The sequence below is a fragment of the Rhincodon typus genome, chromosome 21 (assembly GCF_021869965.1).
Source record: "Rhincodon typus isolate 14 chromosome 21, sRhiTyp1.1, whole genome shotgun sequence".
Lineage (NCBI taxonomy): Eukaryota > Metazoa > Chordata > Chondrichthyes > Orectolobiformes > Rhincodontidae > Rhincodon > Rhincodon typus.
In genome coordinates this window covers 45665183-45692384 of record NC_063352.1, presented here as the reverse complement: position 1 = coordinate 45692384, position 27202 = coordinate 45665183, and the positions used below count along the sequence as shown (strand labels likewise).

The window sequence follows — 27202 nt, the reverse complement described above, 5'->3', positions numbered from 1 at the left end:
TAGTAGGATAATAGGACGGCACAAGATTGTGGGCCAAAGGGCCTGTACTGTGCTGTACTGTTCTATGTTCTATTTGTAAACCTAAAGACCTTGATGAGGGTCAACCCTCAGTGTTCTCAGTGGAAATCGGAGGCAAAACGAATAAATTTTCCAAGATCTGGGCAGGAGCATGAAGAGACACCAAAGCAGTCGTTGATGTACTGAACAAAAAGAAAGAGTTGTGGGAGGGGACCTAGTAGGTCAGTTGACAGTCCCAAATAATTGTCATTTCTTTGCTCTGGTATCGTCATTGTGAACCTTTTTCTACCACTTTCACACCTTCTATGTTGTTTTAAGAATAGAGACACAAGAACTGTGAGCAGTTGGTCTAAATCAAGGTTCTATGTCCATCCCCATTTTTGAATTTTAGCCCAAAAACAAATCCCAACATTTTGCTTGTACATTTCTGGTTTTGTAGCCAGAGTTGCTAGTTTGCTGTGTAACTCTGTTTCCTTGCTCGGCCACACTACCCAGGCTGTTATTTTCCAAGGAGCGCATGGTCTTCCGATTCCACTGACTAATTTATAGTATTAGAGGCAGATTAAACAACTTGCCCACTCATACCAGATTGAAGCTGGGCTCTTCCACTGGGGGTTGATAAGCGGGGATGTCCAACTTGAGCCAAGGTGGTTTCTTCCTTTGCAAGCTGCTTGTACTATCGTGACGTTCGTCAGACATCTTTGCGGTTTAAGTTTGAGATCTGTTGGAGAGAAAAGGGAGACACGTTCTTCATCTTGTGCCATCACAGCAACATTTCCCCATTATAGGCAAGCACACGAGGGCTGAAAATTTCAAAAAAAGGGAACAAGAATTCAACATTAAAATCTAGGAGTGGAATTCTCCACTCCCCAGGGGTGGCGAAAACAGGCAATATCTGTGTGTGATTTGAGAGAATTCAACTTTGTTTTGCCACCTTCTCAATTAAGGCAGCCCACTGAGGTCCCTTGAGTCGCTAACACCATGTTCTTGCTTAAATTAAAGCCCCACTCACCACCAGCCCAGTTATCTAAGGGAAGTGGTGGGGAGGGTGAATGCCTGCTCGGTTTGGGGGCTAGGGGCTCCATTTGCCCCAATCCAGAGGTATGGATAGGGTGAAAAAGGATGGCCTCTGATAGTGACCCCACCCGCCATCTTCTCTCACTTCTCCTCCACCCTCCCCAAATCCCCTTCCACCCAAGATCCCCCAAACCAGGAGGCAAAAAGAACATCAACTCTTGATGGGTGCGCCCCCTAAAGATTAGGCCTTGACCAACTCTTCAGGGACCAAAGCTGCCAGCCTCAGATTGGCCAGCAGCTTTTGCAAGGAGGGATTCCAAAGTCCAGCCCCGCAATAGGCCAAGAAGCTCGTTGACGCTAAACTATTAGCGCTCATCATCTGAGCCTCCATACCTAGGCAGCCAGAGAGTCGCAGCTTACTTTTCTTGCTGATGCAACCAACTAACACTCCTTCCCCCCCCCCCCCCCCCCCCCAAACCCAACCAAAATACTTCTCAAAATTCTGCGGGTTCTGTACTGACAGCATACACACCTCTTTTCTCTCATGGTCTCACAGCACAACTTGTCCACAAGACCCCATTCCAACTAAACTGCTGACCGTCAAACCTCCTGTCTTGGTTCACACATGAGCTGATCATGTTCTCTCCTCTTGGGTCCTGTCCCAACCTTCTTCAAAACTGCCATTAATCTACTCTTCAGAAAGTCAACCTCGACAGACTGCCACTTCCTTTGTACACTCTTCAAATGTGCTATCACCTCCCAAACCCACTCCTGTCATTAACTTCTTTCAGTCCTGCCACAGCACCAAATACCTCTGATCAAAGCACGGTGGCTCAGTGGTTAGTTTCTCAGCACCAGGGACCCAGGTTCAATTCTATCCTCAGGTGACTGTCTGTGTGGAGTTTGCACATTCTCCCCATGTCTGCGTGGGTTTCCTCCAGGTGCTCCAGTTTGCTCCCAGTCCAAAGATGCGCAGGTTAGGTGGATTGGCCATGCTAAATTGCCCATAGTATCCAGGTGTGTGTAAATTAAATCGCTTAGCCATGGGAAATGCAGGGTTAGGGGGATGGGATAGGAGGTGGGTCACTCTTCAGAGGGTTGGTGTGGACTCTATGGGCCAAATGGCCTACTTCCACACTGTAGGAATTCTATAATACAACGCGAGTGTGGCATAGTTGATCACACCGTCTTTCTCCAACACCTTCCCAAAAGCAGACGGTTGGGTGGCTCAGTATTCAGTTACTATTGAGTGAATCACAACAGAGGGCCAGCCACAGGGGTTTCTCTGCTGTTCTCACTGTTCGCTCTGGTGTTCTCCAGGGACCTATCCTGGGGCCTCTCTCCATCACATGCCACCCAGCAGCCCCCTGCCAGTGATACCATCTCAAGTCGCCACCTCAACTGTTGCAAAAATGATGGCATCCAGCCCCTCACTCGCACCATCGTCAACTCCTTCACTGTCTCCAAATTGCCCAACATCTAGTCAATAAAATTTGTGTATATTTATTAAACTAAATAGCACAAAGATTGAAGAAAAAAAAAAGACTTCAAATTTCTACCTTAGCTTCCTTTTCCTGGGGCTGAACCAGACGGTTCACAATCTGTGTCCCCTGAAATGATCGGTCCCCTGAAATGATCGGAGAACATTCTCATCTCAAAGGCCCCTTTACTCCCATCTCTAAAATCAGCAGGTTCTCAGAAACGCTGAAACTGCTATCCATATTGCTGTTCTCTCTTGACTTGATTTCAATACACCCCCAGCTGACCACCTACCCTGCGGAAGCTTCCAATCTTACTCACCTGTCACTTCTATGCTTGCTGACCTACCTTGGCCCTCCGCTTAGCAACACTTCAAATTCAAAATTCTCATCCTCATTATCAAGTAACTCCACATCCCTGTCCCATTCCATCTCTGTAATCTCCTCCAGCCCGACTACATAAGCATCAGTGTCCTCCGAATCCAGTCCCTGGAGTTTCTCCTCTCTAGCTCATTCCAGCCACGTTCCCGCTCCCGAGATGGATCTAGAATTCCCTCCCTAAATCTCTTTGGCTCTCTTTCTTCCATCAGACACTCCTTGACTGAGTATTTGGTCATGGGCATCTACTCAAGCACCTCACTGTTAAATTTTGTTTGATCAATATTTTATGAAAGTGGAGATGCTATATAAATACAAGTTATTGTTACATTTGATTGTTTGGAGCGAAAATCAAGGCCCTTCCTCTCCTCCACTACACTTTGCCTTTCATCAATCTACTGTGTGTTTCCTGATGAGACTATAGACTCATGCAGGTTACAGCTTCACACGCGACAGACTGTCACAGCGTGGGGTGCAGCAGGAGTGACAGAAAAAAAAAAGAAACACAGATGAAACACAGTAAGAGGGTAATGAGGAATGGGGAAGGAGAAGGGGAGAGGGGCAGAGGCAAGTGTGAAGGGGAGTGGGACGAGTGGGGCGGGGGGGGATGGGAGAGAACGTGAGGGTGAGTGTGGGGAGGGGGTTTAAATGAGGAGAAGAGTGCTGGATGGGTAAGTGATGGGGGATGTTATATGAAGGAGAGTGAGGGTTGTGAAGGAGGAGGGGGGAGAAAAAGAAAGAGAGATCAAAACAAAAAGGAGTCAGGGTAGTCCCAACAGACAGGATGGAGTTTCATATTGTAACCTATTCTCCCAACCAACCTGTTCAGTGATGTTATTACACACCTCTGGAGCAGGTGGAACTTGAACCCAGGCCTCCTGGTCCAGGTATAGGGACACTACCACTGCATAAGAGGGCTTAGTTTTAATCTGCTGCACTTAACGCAAAACCATTTCTGCCACGAAGCAGTTTGAATTATCCAGTAATTCCACTTAAGCATTCGAATTGAAACTCCACAGGAGATTTGTGGTACTAAATAAAATCTAATTATCCAATAATTCGAGTTAAGTGACTTTGAGCTTAAAGAGGTCTAATCTTACATGTCACATGCTTTGGGTAACTAAATTAAGAGGAACAAACAAGCAGGAATGGATCATATTGCACAAGCTCAATTCTAACCCTCAACTGAATCTACCAACACCCTCAACACCATATCTTCCTACGTGTGGACATGTGAATTAAATCAGGAACTGGCTATTCAGCCCTTCAACCCTGCTCTACTTTAACTATTAACAATACTAACAGATCAGATCATGGCCTGAACTCCAATTTCCTGATCCGCTTCAATCCCTTGGTTAGTCTGGAACCTACTATCTCCACCTTGGGAACAAAAATGCTGGAGATCACAGCACGTCAGGAAACATCAATAGAGAGCAAGTTAATGTTTCAAAGAAGAGTTACCTAGACTCGAAACATTAGCTTGTTCTCTCTCCATGGATGCTGCCTGTCCCAATGTGACCTCCAGCACTTTTTGGTTTCAGTACAGATTCTAGTATCCATAGTGATTTGCTCCTATCTCTACATTGGGAATAGGTCACGATCTTACCCTCTCATTAGCAGGGAAAGGGTTCCATGATCCACAAACCTTAGAAAAACATCCCCATGTGTCTTAGGTCAACCCTTTGTCTGCAAACTATCCCCAGATCTTTCTCAGAAAGGAAAGCATTTTCTCAACCTCCAAAGATCCTGAAGGGATTTCGCATGTTTCAGCAATGGATACGCGTCCTTTCCACTTCTTCCTTCACCGATTCGTTTAAAAAAAAAACTTCAAGTTGCTGATAACTACTCCCTCAAACCCCTTTTGCTGCCTACACTCTCAACATTTCGGGAGCAATTCAACCACTTCTTTACTTGTGAATCACGTTCCCGCAAATTCAGAGTATCCTTTACATCTTTATACATTTTCATAGAATCATAGAATCCCTACATTCGGCCCATCGAGTCCACACCGACCCTCCAAAGAGCATCCCACCCAGGTTCCAACCTCCCCTACCCTATCCCTGTAACCCTGCATTTCCCGTGGCTAACCCACCTAATCTGCACATCCGTGAACATTATGGGTAATTTAGCATGGCCAATCCACCTAGCCTGCACAGCTTTGGGCTGTGGGAGGAAACCAGAGCACCCGGAAGAATGTCCACGCAGACACGGGGAGAATGTCTGTGTAGAGTTTGCACAGTCGCCCGAAGGTGGAATCAAACCCAGGTCCCTGGCACTGTGAGACAGCATTGCTAACCACTGAGCCACCCCTGCTTTCCTCTCATTGATGGTCAAAAGAAATACCCGAAGCCCGGATATTAATTTAAAGCACCAATGGAACATGTACCGGTGTAGACCGCCCAGCTCAATTTAATCCCACACCTCATTTATATTTGCCTTAAGGGCAAAAGGAATGGGGTAGGAGCTGGTAGGCAGCAGCTGTGCGGAATCAAACGGATAATAATTTCATTAATAAAGGAAAAAGCCGCAGCTGATACTAGGGAGCAGCTGGATGACCATTCACTGTGTGGATCATTTTAAACTTCAGCGGGGGTGGAATGTTGGCAGGTCAATGGAAAATTGGGCAGGGCTGGTCACGGCTGTGCCAGCGGGATATGGCTAGTTTTTAAATTCCCAGTGAAGCTGGAAGTTAACCCTGGGTGTCTCGATAAACAGAACTGGTTTGGAACAGTTCAGATTTGCAGCAATTTTCCAACGTAATTAAAAAATGTCAAGAATTACACAGAACAGCATGGCATTTATAGACTTATAACACATCATACACTCCAACAGGTCTATGGTGTTGTAATGCTCTAGACAAACCTTTTCTCAGATTAAAAAGGGGAAGAAAACTGAAAGAAATTTGGCGGGGAGAGAGAAAGAGAGAGAGAGAGAGAAAGAGAGGAAGAGGAAGAGAGAGAAAGAAAGAGAGAGAGAGCAAAAGAAAAAAAGAGTGAAAGAAAGACAGAAAGAGTGAAAGAAAAAAAAGAAAGAGTGAAAGAAAGAAAGAGTGAAAGAGTGAAAGAAAGAGTGAAAGAAAGAAAGAAAGAAAGAAAGAAAGAAAGAAAGAAAGAAAGAAAGAGTGAAAGAAAGAAAGAAAGAAAGAAAGAAAGAAAGAAAGAAAGAAAGAAAGAAAGAAAGAGAGAGAGAGAGAGAGAGAGAGAAAGAGAGAGAGAGAGAGAGAGAAAGAAAGAGAGAGAGAAAGAGAGAGAGAAAGAGAGAGAGGGGAAAAGAGAGAAGGGGGAAGAGAGAGAGAAGGAGAGGGAGAGAGGGAATTTACAGACCTTGTTACAACTGTACAGGGTGTTGCTGAGGCCACACCTAGAGTAATGTCTACAGTTTTGGTTCCTGTATTCAAAGAGAATGGTATGCTAATACTGGAGTCTATTCAAAAAGAGATTCACCAGGCTACTTCCCGGTAACAAGGAGTTGTCTTAGCAAGAATGGAAAAACAGGATAGGCCTTTTATTCATTAGGTGAGGGGTGATCTCATTGAAACATATCAGATTCTAAGAGGATTTGGCAAGGCAGATGTTAAGAGCGTATTTCCACTGGGTGCAGGGGTGGGGAGTCTTGAACTAGGGGTTACAGATTCGTGGGCATCGGTGTTGGTGGGGGGGGAGGGGGCACTCATTTAAAACCAGAACTACTTCTCCCAAAGGATGATGGGTTTGGCACACTTGCCTTCATTGGTCAGTTCATTGAGTACAGGAGTTGGGACTTCATGGTGCTGCTGTGTAGGACATTGGTTAGGTCACGTCTAGAACACTGCATTCAATTCTAGTCGCCCTGCTACAGCTAAGACATTATTAAACTGGCGTGCAAAAGATTTATAAGGATATTACCAGGAATGGAGGGTTTGAGTTATATGGCAAGGCTAAACAGCCTGTGACATTTTTTTTCTCCTGGGGCGTAGAAGGCTGAGGACTGACCTTAACGAGGTTCATAAAAGGAAAATCATGAGGTGAGTAGCCAAGGTCTTTTCCCAGGGTAGGACAGTTCAAAAATAGAGGGCATAGGTTTAGGTTGAGAGGGGAAAGGATTTAAGAGGTACCTGAGGGTTAAATGTTTCACACTGAGGGTGGTACGTGTATGGAACGAGATGCCGGAGGAAGTGATAGAGACAGGTACAACATTTAAAAGACAATTGGACAGATAGATGAATAGGGGAACTTTTGAGGGATAAGGGCCAGACGTAGGCAAGTGGACTGGCTTCATTTGGGAAACCTGCTCGGCATGGACGAGTTGGAGTGAAGGGTCTGTTTCTGTGCTGTATGGCTACAAATGTCTGGAATTCTCTACCCCAGAGAAAGTTGTGGAGAAACGATCACAAAGTATTTGAAGGGGAGGTAGATTCTAGAAATATCAGGGAGTGGAGGGTTCGGAGGAGCTGGCAGGAAAGCGCAGTTGAGGCCTACAGTCAATCAGCCATAATCTTACTGAATGGTGCAGCAGGTTTGAGAGGTCTAATAGCCTACTCCCATCCCCAATTCTAACCTCCTTATGTGCTTCATGCAATGTCGTCAGCATATCAAAGGGAAAGGGCTTATTAATAGCTCACTGGCAGCTTCTGCCAAGAAATCTGATCAGGAGCATCAGAAAATCATTGCACTGGCTATTCTTTTCATCATCCCCCAGAGACCAACTCTTCGAAATTCCACAAGATATCCTCTCACTCGATTACCTTAAACTCAGTGGATCCCTCCCCAAAAACAAATCCCAAAATTCAACTATTTATATCATTTCTCCAGAAATACCACTGAACTTTAGCATAAAAGTTATGGCAGGAAATTGACAGGACAGCACAGAAATTCTGTGATGTTTAAAATTCTCACTAGTAGCCAAATCATGCTACTTGAAGACGTAAAATTCCTTAATGGGCCAGAATTCTGAAGTGAACTGAACAAAATCTATTTGTATGTGTGAACTCCGTTCAGTACATCACTGTGGTGTGTTTTTATTTACGCAACACACTGACAGACCCTTTTCCAATTGAACTTCTATTTTGAAAACTGCAACAACTTCTCCTCCCCAATGTTTAGTTTCTTTTTCCTGTCATCAAGCTGTTTTACAAATTGATTCACAGGATGTAAATGTCACTGGCAATGTCAGCATCTGTTGTCCATGACTTTTTTTTAAATTCATCCATGGGATGAGGGCATAGCTGGCCAGGCCAACATTTATTGCCCATCCCTAGTCAACCACATTGCTGTGGGTCTGGAGTCACACGTAGGCCAGACCAGGTAAGGATGGCAGTTTTCTTCCCTGGAGGACAATCATGAACCAAATGGGTTTTCCAACAATTAGCAATGGATTAATGGTCATCATCAGACTCTTAATTCCAGATATTTACTGAATTCAAATCCCACTATCTGCCGTGGAGGGATTCGAACCCAGGTCCCCAGAGTATTGCCTGGGTCTCTGTATTAACAGCCCAGTGATAATACCACTAGGGCACTGCCCTCCAAGATGTGCTGTTAAGCCCCCTGGTTCACACTACCGCAGTCTGTGCAGTGAAGATACTGCATCAGTGCTTTGAGATACAAAGTCCCTGCTCCTCTCACAGCAACAGTGAAGGAACAGCAACACAGTTTCACATCAGGATGGGCGGTGATATGGAGGAGAACTTCATGTTCCCTTGTGCCTACTTCCCTTGTCCTCTTAGGTGCTAAAGAAATGCACAATAGCATCTCGGAGTTGGTACACGCTGCAGCCATGACACAGTGGTAGTCAGTTGTGAGTGTTCAATTACAATTTATTTGGAAGTATTTCAGCTGCTTTTGCATTTGACCATTCAGAATTCACGCGGAGTTATTGACAATACCCTGGCTAATGGGTCAGTGTTCCACTCGGTTGGAAACATAAATACTATATTTGGCTAATAGACTGCAATTTCCCACCCACATCTCCCACGAGAATCAAAAGGTACAGTAGCCAAATACCACAGAGTTTATATAAACACTGTCACCACAGCCTTGAGAGAACATAGCATCAAAAAAATAAGAACTTTCGGCCGTGGGAAGACTACAGGGGTCTCGAGAGACATTGTTAGTGCAACCTTTGTTAACCCTTTGAGGACTGCAGGTGCATTTATATTCCACACTCAAAGCTGGAGAGGAGCCAGATGTCTTGGAGTAGCCAGATGTCTTGGAGTAGCGAGAAAGTTCACTGTGATCCTAGCCAGCCTTCCCAATTTGATCTTGCCCATGAGAAACAGGGTGTTCAGAATGAGATAGCACGAACTGCAGATGCTGGAGAATCTGAGATAACAAGGTGTAGAGCTGGATGAACACAGCAGGCCAAGCAGCATCACAGGAGCAGGAAGGCTGACATTTCGGGGTTAGACCCTTCTTCAGAAAAATCGTGTTCATGTGTTCAGAATGAGACCTGCCAGTCAATCACTCCCTTTGACATCACTCTTAAACTTAGCCCAAAACCCCAATGTTGCTTCTGATCAGGCATGTGGATGGATACCTATAGGAAGGTAGCAGGGTCGGATAGGGGTCAGGTGATTTACTTGACCCAAGCTACAGTCTGACTCTCAGCAGATTCCTTTGTGCTGGGATCTCCACTACCTTCTCCTCACAGATCACACCCCAATCCCTCCTGACCAAGAAGTGGGCGCCATTTTCACTGCTGACCGTCCAGTCTCACCTGGCAGTCCGCGTTCCACAGAGTCACTGCGACAAGAAAAACAAAACACTATGCAAATGAACTCAGTTCCCTAGACTCCACCACATTGTACCAGCTCCTCCATTTCAAAACCCCTGGGGTCACCAAGTCTCATAAAATAAATCAAACAAAAAGACGCTGGAGAAACTCAGTGGGTCTGGCAACATCTGTGGAGAGAGAGAAACAGAGTTAGCGTTTCAAGTCCAACATAATTTGGAAGTTTCGAAGGAGAGACCTGTGGCCTCTTCCCATGCGGTTTCACTGTCCGAGGTCTGTGCCAGTGGGAGCTCACCCACTAGGCCCCAGGCTGACTGACAGAACTGCCACGCTTCTGAGATGAGCAACCAGTCTATTATGAGAGACTTGGCAAAACGTCTTCTGAAAGATCAAGTCAGCAATGTTGCCTAGTCCATTAGTTTCATCAAGTCCACCTCTTCCCTCCCCCGAGTGAGAAACCACAGCCGTGGGCACTGCCCCCAGAAACTGCTCAGCAAAGTTTACAGCATCAGTCACCCTGGAGACAGACAGGATAGCACTATCATCTCAGCCCTTCCTCCATCCTGCATGGACTAGGCACAGGAACACAGAAGCTCCACGCATACCTCCATTAAGTGAAAACACCTTCATTTCGAGCCATTTCACTTAGTCACCATTTTGAGGAACTCAGTTCTGCCATGGATGTCCCAAATTAGTATCAAAGAGCCCATATCATTTTCTAACAACAAATCTCACATGCTGCGGAATAAGAAAGAACTGTATATTATTACAAATTGTATAAGGCTTATGTTTGGAACAGTCTCCCTTAACTGGACGTAAAATGGAATAGTTTGGAGAGGGGATTGTGAACTCCTAAGAAATCTACCAGGAAACAAACCTATATGACCTGCATACGAAATCTGCCAGTTACAGAGATAGAAACTGGAATGAGAACTTACCAAAAGGAAGGTGGAAGTGTTAGCATCTTGGCAGACAGGAAGAGGAACTGGCCTTTGTTAAGTACAGCTTCTCAGAGTTCCGTCAGCCTGAGATTTGGGGAGAAAGACTCAAGTGGTTTGGCCACTTTTAGAATACTACATTCAATTCTGGTCTCCCTGCTATAGGTAAGATGTTGTGAAACTTAAAAGGGTTCAGAAAAGATTTACAAGGATGTTGACAGGGTTGGAGCTACAGGGGGAGGCTGAATAGACTGGGGCTATTTTCCCTGGAGCATCAGAGGCCGAGAGGTGACCTTACAGTGGTTTATAAAATCATGAGGGACATGGATAGGGTGAATAGTCACGGTCTTTTTCATCTACCACACCCCGCACCCCCCCCCCCCCCCCCCGACCCCCCCTCCCCCCCCAGGGGAGGGGAGTCCAAAACTAATGGCCTTAGGTTTAAGGTGAGAGGGGAAAGATCTAAAAGGGACCTATGGGGAAACTCTTTCACACAGAGGGTGGTGTGTGGATGGAATGAACTGCCACAGGAAGTGGAGGAGGCTGGTACAATTACAACATTTAAAAGGCATCTGGATGATATATGAATAGTAAGGGTTTAGAGGGATATGAGCCAAATCCTGGTAAATGGGACTAGATTAATTTAGAATATCCGGTCGGCATGGATGAGTTGGACCGAACGGTCTGTTTCCGTGCTGCACATGTCGATGACAGGAGCTGCTATGCCAGATACAGAATAGAAGGAGGGACTATTTTGGGCTCAACAGCAAATGGAGTGTTGAAGACAGATTCCACCAAAAACAAAGCTGGAGGAGAGGTAAGACACCAAGGAGTTGCCACATAGAGTGCAAAGCCATTTCATGTAGCTCAGAGGATTGATTGAAGTGAATTCTGTCTAAAACAAACACCAGACAACCCTCTCTGGGAGGCAGGAAGGTATAGATCCTGGTATAACCAGGAGGAACTTGGAACCTTAAAAAATGAAAATCACAATTTGATGACAGTGTAGCATAATATGTAAATACGGTGTGACGTTTTTGGTTGGTGTCTAACAGTTTGCTGCAGTTTGTAATGTATCAGCTAGTTACTGCAGAAACCATGAATGTGAAATGTTTTCATGTGACTCACTGGAAAATCCATCTTTCAGTTTGGAGTTATTGGCCTCTGCTGGGATTGTAAAAGGATACGAGAGATTCACTTTTCAATGACCTGCTACATTTCCAGCATCTTCGCTTCTTGCTTCAGCTGTTTAATTATTTGCACTTATTTCTCAAATGGAAATTCTGAACTTGACTGTTGTTGCGTGGAAGCTTCTTGCTGATTTTCTTAACTACCACTTTTGCCAAATGATTTACAATTTAAATTCTGATGAGCTTATTTGTTTGCACCTTCTTTCATTCACAAAATGTCACATTTTTGCAAAATATGGTTACTTCAACAAAAGCTAAATCGGGCCAACTTTGCAAACAGGAAAAATAAGCGTAACGTACTCTCTCATCTGCCATGTGGTTTATTGAAGACTAAATATAACTTTTTCCCAGTGCAGGAATAACTTATACTCACATTTCGCAAACTTCCCTTGAAACCAAACAAAACACACACACATTTGAGCACAATATCAGTCCACTACAATCTTAGGCTGTGCTCTGCAACAACATGTTATCAAGCATTTTTGTCCAACTTCAATAAAGAGAAGTAAACGCCAGTGGAAAAAATGAATTACCTACAATCCTATTAGAAACAAATCTATTCTCCAGGCAAAAACATTATTTACAAATGATGACAGTAATGTATCTTCTGTGATCTCTGTTATCCGTTACTTTTACCTGTCTCTATCATCAGCGAGTAACAGCTTACTTCCGGATACCTGCCCTTATAACTTGTTCACCATCTGGATGTTAAAGCCTTAGAGGGACAAACACAAGTCTGAACAGAAAAACAGAGGCTGAAAAGAGGGAAATCAATCATTGAAAAACTGAACAGTTGGCAAACTAAGAAAACACAGGTGTAGAGCTGGATGAACACAGCAGGCCAAGCAGCATCAGAGGAGCAGGAAAGCTGACGTTTCGGGTCGAGACCCTTCTTCAGAAAACTAATTAGTTGGCAAACTAATTTGTTTTTTTTTTAAAAAAGAAAAAAAAAGTGTTGTCCTCCCTCTTACGAGTGCTGGTTTGCCAGTTCTGGCTGGGTATATTCCTGGAGGCATCAACACATGATTCCATCCCCCTTTCTCCAGACCCTCTTCAACTGGTTACCTGACGTGCCCCCTAATTAAAGCGCACAACGTACCCACAACAACTGGCAAACACACTCTCGTCATTACCCAATGGGATGGTTTTTGACTCTCCGTTCAACTGCTTGATGCTCCATCTCCAAATCACAGAATTCCTACAGTGTGGAAACAGGCTGTTTGGACCTTTGGTGGCTCAGTGGTTAGCACTGCTGCCTTACAGTGCCAGGGACCCAGGTTCAATTGCAGCCTCGGGCGACTGCCTGTGTGGAGTTCAGATGTTCTCTCAGTGTCTGTGTGGGTTTCCTCCGGTTTCCTCCCATAGTCCAACGATGTGCAGGTTAGAGGGACTGGCCATTCTAAATTGCCCGTGGTGTCCAGGTTAGGTGGGTTAGCCACAGTAAATGCAGGATTATGGACTGAGGGTGGGATGCTGTTCGGTGGGTCGGCGCAGGCTCGATGGGCCACGTGGCCTCTTTCCACACTAAGGATTCTAGGGATTTTCTGCTCCAACATTGGATCAAGGGTGCCTTGTTGCTTTGCCTTAACCAACATGGCGACAGCGTACGTCAGCTGGAAGTTTCAACAACTTTCCTGCCCTTTGCTTTGGGGACTCTGGAGGTCACATCGCACGCGGAAAACACTGCAAGATCCGATTTCACCCCCAGTAATCATGAGTTGCTTATTTTCTACTCCATTATTGTCATCTTCTACCCTGTTATGTTTCCATTCACTGCTCGCCATAAATAACTAACAGCTGAAGTCTCTTCTGAAGCCAAACAGCTGCTGCCCTGTAGCTTCCAGCTATATGGACACCAGAAAAATTCTCCAGGGATTCTCTTACGACAATTTCCTGCAGCTTTCCTCAAGTTCAGCCGGAGAAAAATGATTTATTGCGCCCTTTACGATTTTAAATCGGAAGCGAGGGATTTGTGGTCATCCAATGGAGAGAATTTTACCAATGGCCAATTCAAAAACCCCATTCTCCGTCTGCTAATAAATATTTTACAGAGAAAGGAACTAATATCACGTACTTTTAAAAAAAAATCATAACAGTCAACACTAGATTTTGAGAAAATCTGAAATAAAAACTCCATTTGGTTTCATGGCTGACAGTGTACAAATAGAGTCAGAAGTCACATGGCCCCAGGTTATAATCCAACAGGTCTTTGAAATCACAAGCTTTCGCCACACAGCCCCTTTTGTCAGGTGCAGTGAGAGAGAGAAGAGCACACAGGCACAGAATTTATAGGCAGAGAGATCAAAAGATCATACAACTGGTGTGAGTGGAGCATTGAGTAATAAGTCTCTGCAGGTGACCAAAAGCGTTAGACAATGTGAGTAAAGTATCAACAGCTGAATCACTGCCAGCCTTCAGGGCAACATCGACCACAACACCACACAACCTTGTCACAGCAACCTCTGTAAGACATGTCAGATCATCAACATGGACACTACCCTCACACGTGGGAACACCACCCACCACATACACAGCAGATACTCGTGTGACTTGGCCAACGCTGTCTATCTCATACACTGCAGGCAAGGGTGCCCCGAGGCATGGTACTTTGGGAAAACCATGCAGATGCTACGACAACAGATGAATGAACACTGCGCAATAATCGCCAGACAGGGATGTTCCCTCCCAATGAGGGAACACTTCAGGCGGTCAAGGACATTTGGCCTCGGATCTTCGAATAAACGCCCTCCAAGGCGGACGTCGTGATACACAACAACACAGAGTCGCTGAGCAGAGGCTGATGGCCAAGTTTGGTCCCCAGGAGGATGACCTCAACCAGGATCTTGGGTTCATGTCACACTACAGGTGACCCCACCCACACTTCTGTATCTGTAAAATCTTCCTTACTGTTCTGTTTTGATACCATCACCTTGATAAATTATGATGATCTTTCTACCTTAATTAGTTTGTACAGTTTTGGATTCCTTATGACTTTGGTTAGACCCTCAGCATGTGACTCTTATACCTATCTTGTTATTCCAGTCATTTGGTTTGTATCCAGCACCATCTTATATTTAATGTTTTGCAATTATCTCTGTGTCCATTTAATCAAATTTTAGGTCATCCCTTCGCTTGTTATTCAGCAGTTGACACTTTACTCACAGCATCTAACACTCTTGGTCACCTGCAGAGACTTATTTTTCTACTCTCCACTCACACCAGTTCTATGACCTTTTGATCCCTCTGCCTACAAACTGTGTGTGTGCTCTTCTCTCTCGCTTCACCTGACGAAGGGGCTATGCTCTGAAAGCTTGCAATTTCAAATAAACCCACTGGACTGTAACCTGGTGTCGTGTGACTTCTGTACACCACGATGTGGAGGTGCCATTGTTGGACTGGGGTGGATAAATAAACAATCGAAAGCAGTTTGCAAGGCCCGAGACAGCGCTCCTTATGCTGCTTGTGTATCATCACACAAAGGTCGTGTTGTATCAGTATTTCCTTCATTTTAGCATTAAATTGAGTAAAACAAAAAGGGGTTCACGTTACGGATTCTACCTGCTAACAAACCAGATGACATCATTGTTAAAGGTTCCAAGAGGCTGTTTTACTTGGCGTTTGGGGAACAGTTAGGAAATCTAGACTCTCACAATGACTTCAGTATCTGTGTCCAAACAGGGAGACCAATAGTCACCAAGTCCCAGGGAAGTATTAGGAATGTCAGACTTTTAAACGTACAACTTAAGTATAATTTACAAAACAGAGTAAACGTGCACGGGGTATCGCATGATAATAATTTGCATTGTTACCTGAATACAAGGCCAATGTGATTCATATAACTATGAACAGGGGCTTCAAGATGGGAAAAGTCCAAGGAAACTATTGTAGGATCAGGTTGCAGATTCTAAACATCACCAAAAACTTCAGACTCAAGCAACCCGCAAGAGGAAACATGAGTAAAACTGAGCACACAAGCGAGGGATACAGCATGCAAGCCAGCAAGTGAGGGAGCAGAGAGACAGAGGCGCGATGCTTTATTGCTTACCATGCAAAGTGCAGGGAGGAATTCACATAGATAGAACAGACCAAGGTTGGAGGTTAAGCAAAGCTGGGAGATTCACATGGCTTTGGTTAGAGGGAGAGTTCAGGATCAGAAGTTACCCAACTGAAAAAGGAACCAAGAACTACTATGGTCTGGTTCTCAAAAAAATGAAAAGTCTACTTAAGGGACACTGTGTAATCGCACAGGGAGATTTTCCATTGCTTCAATTGCTAAGTTTGGTATCTTTTGTGTAGATTAGTTTAAAGCATAGGTTGCTGATTGAAAATATTAGTGCTGCTTTCATTTCATGCTTTGCACCTACATCTTAAAATTCAAAGTCCTGCCATGCGATGTTTCCTTTCGTACAGCCATAGTCATAGAGTCACACAGCACAGTCCAAGCTGAACATAATCCCAAACTAAACTAGCCACACCTGCCTGCTCCTGGCCCATATCCCTCCAAATATCTCCTATTCATATATTTATCCAAGTGTCTTTAAACGTTAATTGTACCCACATCCACGACTTCGTCAGGAAGTTCATTCCACTCTCTGTAAAATTGCCCCTCATATCGTTTTAAAAATATCTCTCCTCTCACCGTAAAAATATGCCCTCTGGCCTTGGAATCCCCCTTCCTTGGGAAAAAAAGACACCTGCCATTCACCCTATCTATAACCCTTATTATTTTATAACCTATCAGGTTGTTTCCCAACCTCCTATGCTCCAGTGAAAGAAGTCCCAGCCTATCCAGTCTTTCTTTATAACTCAAACCTTCCATACCTGGCAACATCCTGGTAAATCTCTTCTGAACCCTTAATACTTGCCATATAACATACTTGCGTTATAAACAGCTTAATAATATCCTTCTGATAACCGGGCAACCAGAACTGAACAAAGCATGCCAGAATAGGCCTCACTAATGTCCGTACAACCTCAACAAGACTTCCCAACTCAAAAGGTCTGAGCAATGAAGGCAAGTCTGCTAAATGCCTTTTTAACCAGCCTGTCTATATGTGACACAAACTTCAAAGATTTATGCACCTGAACCCTTAGGTCCCTCTGCACTGCAAAACTTTTACTGGGAAGTTTAAATGTTTTGAACTGCCGCTACAGCGATCGCAACAACATAACCTAACATTTTGGAGTTTTTCTGAATTACATGAAATGGAAAAGTCATTCAAGAAAGATCTGGGAGATTCCACTTGCCAACTAAACAGCACTTTCCCCTCAAAAACCTTTGTTTTCCCTTTAAATTTGTATTTCTTGTGAATTGTGCAAAGCTTTAAGAAAACAAGATTTTTTTGCAAGCAATACTCAACTTCTGTACTACTGATGACTAAATATGTAAAACATGGTACTGACAATATCCTATTCACACTTCCACAAAACTCCAAGTTAATAGTTCAAAGGCACTTTGAACAAAATAGATAGTATTCAAAGTAACTCCAAAGACAACAGGTTATCAAATGACTTGGTATAGCTGCTTCTAAAATAACTTACGACAATATCTTGCATGTATATACAACATAAGCCTTGCGTCACTTAAAACATTTCATTGAGGCAAAATCCAAAAATGGGCACCAAGCCCAAAAGAGGGCTGGCCAAAACCTGGTGAAAGTGGTATCCATGAAGTACGGTCTTAAAGGCAGAGGTAAGGATATTCTACATGAGACAAAGTCACAGATTAGAGACTTTGTACAGTTATGGATTGCATACCTTAACCTCAGATGACTTGTTTTTTCCCCCCCTAGAAAGTGTATAGTCAACCCAAATGTATTGGGTCTCTATTGGGGTGGTTCTAGGGTGTCACAGCTGTTAGCGATAGATAGGATTTGATGTGACAAATAAAGAGAAGTAGCTTAATGCCAATTATAGAAAATGTTAGTTTCGTGCACTTTTTCTCCCTTTAGCCCTCCCCCACACATGAATAAACTTTAGCTAGAAGTCCAATCATCAAGTGTTTCCCTTGGACACTAATGAAGCCATGTTACAGCTATCTCACATGCGAGAAAATCAAATCTGACATATTTCCATTGTCTCGCAGACCACACATTGATTCAGATGGGAACAGTCTAACTCACTGTTGGAGTGGACAATTTTAACACCTCTGGCTTTGTTTTGTGTAGGTGACAAAAGACCTAAATCCACAAAATATAAGATTAAAAGTAGAGTTACAGCTCAGCTGTGCTACATAGCAGCTTCAGCATTCAGTTCAAATAAATAAGCCTCAAAATCATTGAGGTGCAATCATTTAGGCACCTTCTTTTGTACATTTAACAATCACATGGTTTCTGTAGTCGACCAGAGAAAGCAGGAAAAGGGGAAAATGAAAGACATAAAAGATGGTGCATTTAGTTCCAAGCAATTTTAGCGATTGAAATTATTTCTCTTCAGCAGACACCAAACATAGGTAACTGAAATTTCATTTTGACCATTTGTAAATTCAGCCACAGGGGAACTAATATACATTTCTTTTGTACTAATTAAAGAACGCATGTGAATTCAGCTTCTTTTAAGTAGAGAAGCTGAAGCTGAACAATTGGCTATTTTTATTTGGAGCTGGGAAGAGGGAGTGAGGAGGTGAAGGCTGGTTTCCACTGGGAGCTCAGAACTAAAAGCTTTTCCACATGTTCTGCCGAAATTATTGGCAAGACATCTTTGACAGTTCTCCCGCCCCACAGAACGACAGGCTGGCTGCTTGTTGGGTGGAGATGAACCAGAGATCAGATGTCAGTTCAGTACACTCACTGTGGGGTGGGGAAGGTGTTCAAAGTTGAACGTTATGGCCATGTGGCAAAATACCCTCTCAGATCGAGTTCAGCAGAAATATCACTTCACTATTTATCAGATATTGTTATAAAAGACTTTTTGACCCTCCACGTCCCTATAACGTGTAATGCTCAGCCCCAACCACAGGCAACTAGAGGAGGCAACAGCTGAATGGTTTTATTGTTGGACTGTTAATCCTGGCAAAGTTCTGGGGACTAGGATTCAAATCCCACCACGGTAAACGCTAGAATTTGAATTCAATAAAAATCTACAATTAAAAAGGGACTAACGATGACCATAAATTCATTGTCAGTTGTTGGGGGAAAACCCACCTGGTTCACTAATGTCCTTTAGGGAAGGAATCTGCCATCCTTACCTGGTCTGGCCTATGTCAGACTCCAGACCCACAGCAACGTGGTTGACTCTTTATTACCCTCTGGGCAATTAGGGATGGACAGTGAATGCTGGTCTAGCTATGAACGAATTAAAAGGGTCACAGCTCCAAGCTCCTCTGCAGGACACACTCGTTCCTGATGTAGACACTCCATCAGAATATGGAAAAGCATTGCCTACAGGCACTGAGAGTGCACCTATAGCAATTCACCACCATCTTCTCAAGGGCAAAGAAGAGTTGGATATAGCACTTGGCGCTAAAGAGATCGGGGAGGGGTGCAGGAACAGGAAGAAGCTATTGAGTTGGGTGATCAGCCATGATCATAACAAATGGTGGGGCAGGCTCAAAGGGCCAGATGGCCTACTCCTGTTTTCTGTGTTTTAATCCAGGGATGGGCAACAGATGATGGCCTATGCAGTGACCCCTACATCACGAAAATGAATGCAAACATCCTCACCACAAAGGGTCTAACATGGAGGGAAACAAATGCCTGTTAAAAATTGGGCCCATTAGTACAAGCCAAGCCTTCACTTACTTCAGAATACTTACTTGCTGTAAATTGGAAGAATATCTTCTTCCAAAATCTACTCTAACGTTGTTCCCAATGGATGCCGTCTTTGACTTACATTCAGGAGGCAACCGTACTGTAAGCAATGCAGTGACGCAGCGCTGTGAGGAGCAAAGAGCTTTGGAGAAAAAAAAGAGTTAGACTCAACTCCTTTTCCCTTTCCACAAAAGCGGTCTGACCTGCTGCGTTTTTGTTAAAATTCCTGATCTCCAGCATCCGCTGCATTTTGCTTTTGCAAGTCCTTTGAAGAACCTCACCCAGTGTCTCTCGGAACCCGACAGACTGGTAGCAGTAGGTAAGTTAAGCATCAACCCACTGCCAGAATGTCAAAAAAAAAGTATTGACAGGGACTTAAGTTAGTTGCAGCTTGACAAGAGTTTACTCCTGCACAGTTAGGCCAGCAAACTGCCATACGCGTACAAACTTTGTGCAAAATTAGCTACTGTCCTGCTGCCAAAACTACCAAGCAAGTGAGAGAACCAGACTGTGCTAATTGTTGCTGAAGAATTTGGCAGGAAATTAACAAAAACTTTAAATTGTGGTACGATCTACATCATGTGTAGTGTCAATTTCAATCAGAATTGAGCTGTAAAGATCACGCGAGTAGAAATAGGGGAATGGTAGTCCGAGACCTAACTCCATCTTTACCCCATATCTATTAGCATCTTTCCCTAACTAAAAAAACCTAACAATCTCAAAGCTAAGGGCTGATGTAGCTTCCACTGCCATTTGCAGTAATGAATTCCAAACCTCACACCATCCCTAAGTGTGAAAAAGTAATTTAACTCCTGAAAGTCCGGTTCTAATTTTTAAGACTTTGCCTTTGAGCCCTGAACTCCCCCAACCAATAGAATCTCTTGCGTTTCCTGCATCTCTGTCCTCACATCCCCTTCCCCCCACCAACAAAAACAAAGACAGAATCCCCCTTGTCCTCACACATCACCCACTAACCTCTATCAAAACGTATCATTCTCTGCCACTTCCGCCACCTGCAATCTGATCCCACAACCAATATATTTCCCTCCCCAACCCTATCTGCCTTTCGTAGGGACCCCTGTCTCCGTGACTCCCTTGTTCGCTCCACACTCCCCACTAGCCCCACCACCTCTGGCACCTTTCCCTGCAACCGCAGGATGTACTACACCTGCCCCTACACCTCCCCCCTCACCTCCATCCCAGGCACAAAATAAACTTTCCATATGAGATAGGGGTTCATGTTGCAGCTGTACAAAACTCTGGTGCGGCCGCACTTGGAGTATTGCGTACAGTTCTGGTCGCCGCACTATAGGAAGGATGTGGAAGCATTGGAAAGGGTGCAGAGGAGATTTACCAGGATGTTGCCTGGTATGGAGGGAAGGTCTTATGAGGAAAGGCTGAGGGTCTTGAGGCTGTTTTCGTTAGAGAGAAGAAGGTTAAGAGGTGACTTGACATACAAGATGATCAGAGGATTAGATAGGGTGGACAGTGGGAGCCTTTTTCCTCGGATGGTGATGGCTAGCACGAGGGGACATAGCTTTGAATTGAGGGGTGATAGATATAGGACAGATGTCAGAGGTAGGTTCTTTACTCAGAGAGTAGTAAGGGCGTGGAATGCCCTGCCTGCAAAAATAGTAGACTCGCCAACTTTAAGGGCATTTAAATGGTCATTGGAAAAACATATGGATGATAATGGAATAGTTTAGGTTAGATGGGCTTCAGATTGGTTTCACAGGCCGGCGCAACATCGAGGGCCGAAGGGCCTGTACTGCGCTGTAATGTTCTATGTTCTATGCACATCCGTCAATCTGGGCTATTGTATCCACTGTTCTCGATGTGGCCTCCTCTACATCGGTGAGACCAAGCAGAGGCTCGGAGACCACTTTGTAGAGCACCTGCACTCGGTTCACGACAAACGACAACACCTTCTGGTCACCAACCATTTCAACTCCCCCTCTCTGGGTGACATGTCCATCCTGGGCCTCCTCCAGTGTCACAGTGACACCACCCGCAAACTGGAGGAACAGCACCTCATATTCCACCTCGGGAGCCTACAGCCCCGATGGCCTAAACATGGATTTTACTAGTTTCAAAATCTCCTCACACCCGACCTCATCCCATGTCGAACCCTCCTCTCAGACCCGCCTCCTTGACTTGTCCATCTTCTCTCCCACCTATCCGCTCCTCCCACCTCACTGAACAATACCCACCATTTCCTACCCGCACTCACCTATCACCATCCCACCTACCTTCCCCAGTCCTACCCCTCCTCTCTCTATTTCTGAACTCCCTTCCCTCTCCCCATTTCTGAAGAAGGGTCCCAACCCGAAACGTCAACTTTCCTGCTCCTCCGATGCTGCTTGGCCTGCTGTGTTCCTCCAGCTCCATAATGTTATCTCTGACTCCAGCATCTGCAGTTCTTTCTATCTCCAATAGAATAATCTCTCCATTTACCCTCTCTGTTCTCCTTATTGTCCTTAAAACAGCAATCAAATCAGTCCTTCACCTTTTAATTTACTGGCAAGATACCCAACGCTTCTATAATCTCTCCTTGGCATCCAGATATATCATTGTGAAACAGAAGTTGCTGGAAAAGCTCAGCAGATCTGGCAGCATCTGTGAAGAAAATATCAGAGTTAACATTTTGGGTCCAGTTCTGAGGAAGGGTCACCAGACCAGAAACGTTAACTCTGATTTCTCTCCACAGATGCTGCCGGACCTGCTGAGCTTTTGCAGCAACTTCTGTTTTTGTTCCTGATTTACAGCATTCGCAGTTCTTTCGGTTTTTATATCAGTATGAAACTTGCACTGAAATTCTGCCAATGTCCACCAGTCCTTTCAAAGGTGCACTATCCAAAACATCTCTAACTCCAGTTGTGGTCTAAACAGACTTTAGCATTGCTGAAACATGACTTTGAGAGTCTGGTATTCTATTCCCCTAAATATAACACCCACATTCCATTAGCCCCTTGAGTGTTCTTTGTATATACCCCTGGACTCCCAAGTATGACAGGGCATCCCAGAGTTTCTGGCTTCAACCAGTTTAGAAATTCCCCTGATATTCAATTTCAGTATTTCTTTTTCACTATTCATTTGTGGGATGTGGGCGTCGCTGGCTGGCCGGCCAGCGTTTCTTTCCGATCCCTAATTGCCCTTGAGAAGGTGGTGGTGAGCTGCCTTCTTGAATCGCTGCAGTCCTCCTGCTGTGGATTGACCCACAATGCTATTAGGGAGGGAATTCCAGGATTTTGACCCAGCGACAGTGAAGGAACGGCGATATATTTCCAAGTCAGGGTGGTGAGTGACTTGGAGGTGGTGGTATTCCCATGTATCTGCTGCCCTTGTCCTTCTAGATGGAAGTGGTCATGGGTTTGAATTCACATTTTGGGTTGTAAATTCACATTTCAATAGTTGAGGCCCCCAGTAGAGAGAGATGCTGGTGTGGGGCTGTTAGTAACATGCCAATTAGAATGCTTACTTGTTCGCAGTATCCAACTGCTGAAGTCCGATCTCTGAACCAGAATTGGAATCTCTATTCAAATCCATGAGCTTCAACACTGGTCAGCTAGTCTCTTTTCAGAGCCTGTATCTAAAGCCTTCTGGAGATCCATATAACTTACTGTGTCCCCCACAAAAATTCAATCAGGCTTATCAGGCATGACCTACCTTTTACAAATCCACAGTGCCTCCCTTAGTTCAGCTGAAAATGCTTAGGTCTTTAGTCACTAGGTCTTTAAATATGGATTCCAGTTACTTCCAATAATAGATGCCAAGACTGACTGGTCTACATTTCCTTTGCTTTTCCACCACACATTTTGCAAATATTCCCTGCTCAAATGAGGAAGATGTCTGTATATCCAAACGCAGATTCTAAAAATTGTTTGTCCTAAATACATAGAACAAGAAAAAGCCACTTTAACGTCAACCTTGATGTTTCCACTAAAAATTACATTGGAATAGTATCTTCAGTGTTTTCAGCCCAGAATGAGGCCAGTCAGCCCAGAATGAGGCCATTCAGCCCACTGTGCCTATGATGGCTCTCTGCAGGAGCACCACTCCCCATCGTTCTGCACATTCTTCCTTTCAATGTAATGAAACGCGCCATTAATATGGTTACCATCAACTTTCTGCACTTACTCTTCCTGCTTTTCAGTCATACATTTAGCTGCTGATGACATTCAATTGTGTTTTCCCTGATCTAATTATCATTTTCCTCCACACATGCTCACGTTGCTTTGAGGACTGACGACTCCAGTTCTATCGCATTTTTCAATTCCTGGACACATAGCCCTAGATCTTCCAAGCAGTGGCAGCGACCACCAGATCGTTGCTGCACTCCTAAACTCCCAGGATCTGTGTTTTACCTCGGACCTTCCCAGTCTGGCTTTCTGAGGAATGTAACTCCATTGGAGCAGAGTTGGAAAAAAGTTGGCTTTGCCTTTACTTGCCGAGGATTACAGTTTAGGAGCAGAAAGTTACGCTGGACCTTGAGAAAATATTGGTTAGGCCAAAGCTAGGAGTATTGTGAATAGTTCTGGAATCCACAGTATAGGAGCAATGTGATAGCACTGTCGGAGCTGCAGAAGAGATTTACCACTTATGTTGCCTGTTCTGCAGGGTTTCAGCTATGAACAGAGATTGGACAGACCGGAGTTGTTTTTCTTAGAGCAGAGCAGACTGAGGGGAGGGAAATGATTGAGATATATAAAATTGATGGCTCTGCGGTAGACAGAGAGAAATTTTTCCCTTGATAGAGGGATCATGACCACAGGATTAGATTTAAGGAAAGCAGCAGATTCTCCTCTTTAGAGAAGATGCGAGGATGAACATTTTCACCCGGAGGATGGTGAGAATCTGGAACTCACTGCCTGTGAGGGTGAGACAGGCAGAAACCCACATAGCATTGATGTAGTATTTAGATATGCAATTGCAATGTCAAGGCATAAAAGCATACCACACCCTTATAGACAAGCAACAAGTTTCTCGCTGCTCTACTCATCACAGACCATTACCCAACTACCAACTATTTCCATCTTCGAAGTTAACATTCACATGTTTCAGATTGCCCTCATACAATTGCTTGAGCGGTCATTCACCCTTATCTCACATACTGCCATTTGTGAAACCAGTAGTCCCAGCGCCATGGCACTCCTATGCCCATGCCCTCACCTACTACCCCTACTCCCGGTAGGGCAGTATAGTACAACAGCAGAGGCTACAGGAAATAACTGGCTTGGGGGCCGGTGGGCAGATGTGGTTACATGTCCTAGCCCCTGATAGGAGATGGTTCTGGTCATTATTGGACAACGATTTTGCAGCCTTGGCTCCCGAATGATTCATTGCTGAGGAAAGGCCAGGCTGCCGTGTGACTGAATAAAAGGTGTGCGCGCATGCGGGTCGGAGATAGGTGGCTTACAATATTCGGTGGTGTTTTTATTGGGGGATGGTGGGTGGGGGGTGGGGTGGCGTGCGTCTGTGTGTAAAGGGTCTTCATCAAGTCTTCAGACAGAGGGGAACATGAAGAGTTTGGCTGAAACCCACATGACTATATATAAATGATGCTCTTATCAAGTAATTTTAAAAATCGAATTTTCATAATTGCATTCTGCTTTGATTGTTAATAAGTGAACTTTAATAATTGTATACGAATGTTACTTGCTACTGTATTACCCCTCCCTTTTTGCTGGACCTCTGCGGAGCCATATTTTCAAGGTTTTTTCTTTAAAAGCGCACAATAGATTTATTCATGACACACCAGTGTCACTGGCTAGGCAGCAGAGCATTAGGATCCTGGGAAGCACCAAGGATCAGAGTGACCTTAGTGTGCAGGTCCCTTAAGGAATCAGGACCGACACAAAATAGTTAAGGCATCATTTGGTATAACTGCCTGTATTAGCTGAGACAGAGAGTTTAAAGAACAGGGAGGTTATGCTGGAACTGTAGAAAACATTTACTAGGCCACAGCTAGAGTATTGTGTGCAGTTCTGAAACCCACATTGGAGAGGGTGCAGAGGAGATTTACCAGGACATTGCCTGGGCTGGAGAGTTTCAGTTATGAAGAGAGATTGGACAGATTACGGTTTGATTTAAATGGAGCAGAGGAGACTGGGGTTGGTGGTGTGGGTTTGGTGAACGGACAGGATTGAGATGTATAAAATTTTGAGGAGCATAGGCAGCAATATGCAGGAAGAAGCGACTCCCTTTGATAGAAGGATCAATGACAGGGGGCATGGATTTAAGGGAAGAGGCAGAAGGTTTCCAGGGGATGTGAGGAAAAGCTTTTTCACCCAGAAGGTGCTGGGAATCTGGAACTCACTGCCTATAAAGGGTGGTAGATGCAGAAATCTTCACAAACATTGAAAAAGTATTCAGACATGCACTTGTGATGTCAAAGCATACAAAGTTATGGGCTAAGTGCTGGAGAACGGAATTAGAATATTTAGGGGGTTGATGGGGCAAAGGGCCTTTTTCTGCGCTGTAGATCTCTATGACTATCAACTATCTATCCCTAACTGGTCTCTAGAAGGTGGTGGTGCATTAAAATGGGATCACACAAGTAAACTGCAATAGTCTTTGCTTCATATGTATGTAATCCATCCAGGTCGTCATTTCTTAGAACTGACTAAATCCTGTAACATATACACTAATTGCACAGGCCAACAACTTTACACAAATGCATCCAGTCTCACTCTAATAGACAGTAAATGGAAGGAACACTAATGATCCAACCCACCTGAAATATAATCATTCCGTCTATTTGAAACAACCTGGAACTATATTCCTATAGCATCAAAAAAAGTCTCGTGTCATTACTGGCATAACTTTACTCTACCAAAATATACCTAATTGGATAATGTATCATTTAACCAGTAATCACCAACTGTTCCAATATAGACAGCATCCCATAAACACACTTGGCAATGGTAACTCAGCAACACAGTTATTATTCTCACATGCCATCTCTCTCCAGTCCAGGAGAAAGAAGCACAAAAAAAATCAAAAAGGGGCAGATTGATTAAGAGGAAGCCTCTCTGTCTAAGACTTCATTCTAGCAGCAGAGAACTCCAACTTTCAGCAGTAAAAACCTCCAACTAACTGAAAGCAAAACCAAAATCGCTCTAGACTAGACATCTAGAATGTTAGCTTGCTCTCTCCCCCCATGGATGCTGCCTGACCCAGCATGTTGTTTTCATTCTTTCCAGGTCTATGGGAGCCTGACCCTGCCCACTCATGATTCTTTACATCTTTTAAAAAAAAAGACACCCAGTAAGAATTCAAAAGCTATTGACCAACAGCCTGTCTGAACAAGGCATCCCCTCTGCAACAGAAACAGGACTGAATGCATCTCTCTAAAACACAGAGATAACAAGGTGTAGAGCTGGATGAACACAGCAGGCCAAGCAGCATCAGAGGAGCAGGAAGGCTGACGTTTCGGGCCTAGACCCGAAATGTCAGCCTTCCTGCTCATCCAGCTCTACACCTTGTTGTCTCAGATTCTCCAGCATCTGCAGTTCCTACTATCTCTCTAAAACACAGCATTGTCATACCATATTGTTTTCCATCAGGGATGTTCTTGTTCAAATCATCCCAACCTATATCTTTCAGTTGTCTCTTGTACCCTACTTAGTAATTGCTATCTAACTTTGTATCATCAGAAAACTTGAGTAAAGTCACCATGGCACTACTTGATCATAGGGCTGCGAGAGGGGCTGGGGGGGGGGGGGGGG

The 27202-nt window shown here is 44.3% G+C and overlaps 1 protein-coding gene across 3 annotated transcripts in view; it reads right to left on the bottom strand.

The window, feature by feature from the left end:
• rhbdf1a (rhomboid 5 homolog 1a (Drosophila)) overlaps positions 1 to 27202 on the bottom strand; it is a 226002-nt gene that overhangs the window by 132179 nt on the left and 66621 nt on the right. For 2 of the 3 annotated variants that reach the window (XM_048609427.1, XM_048609425.1), the window contains exon 2: positions 604 to 739. In XM_048609427.1, coding sequence (XP_048465384.1) covers positions 604 to 717 — 114 coding nt within the window. In that variant the 5' untranslated portion in view covers positions 718 to 739. Of the gene's footprint in view, positions 1 to 603; positions 743 to 27202 lie in introns of those variants that run through there. The other variant, XM_048609426.1, reaches the window with a different exon arrangement.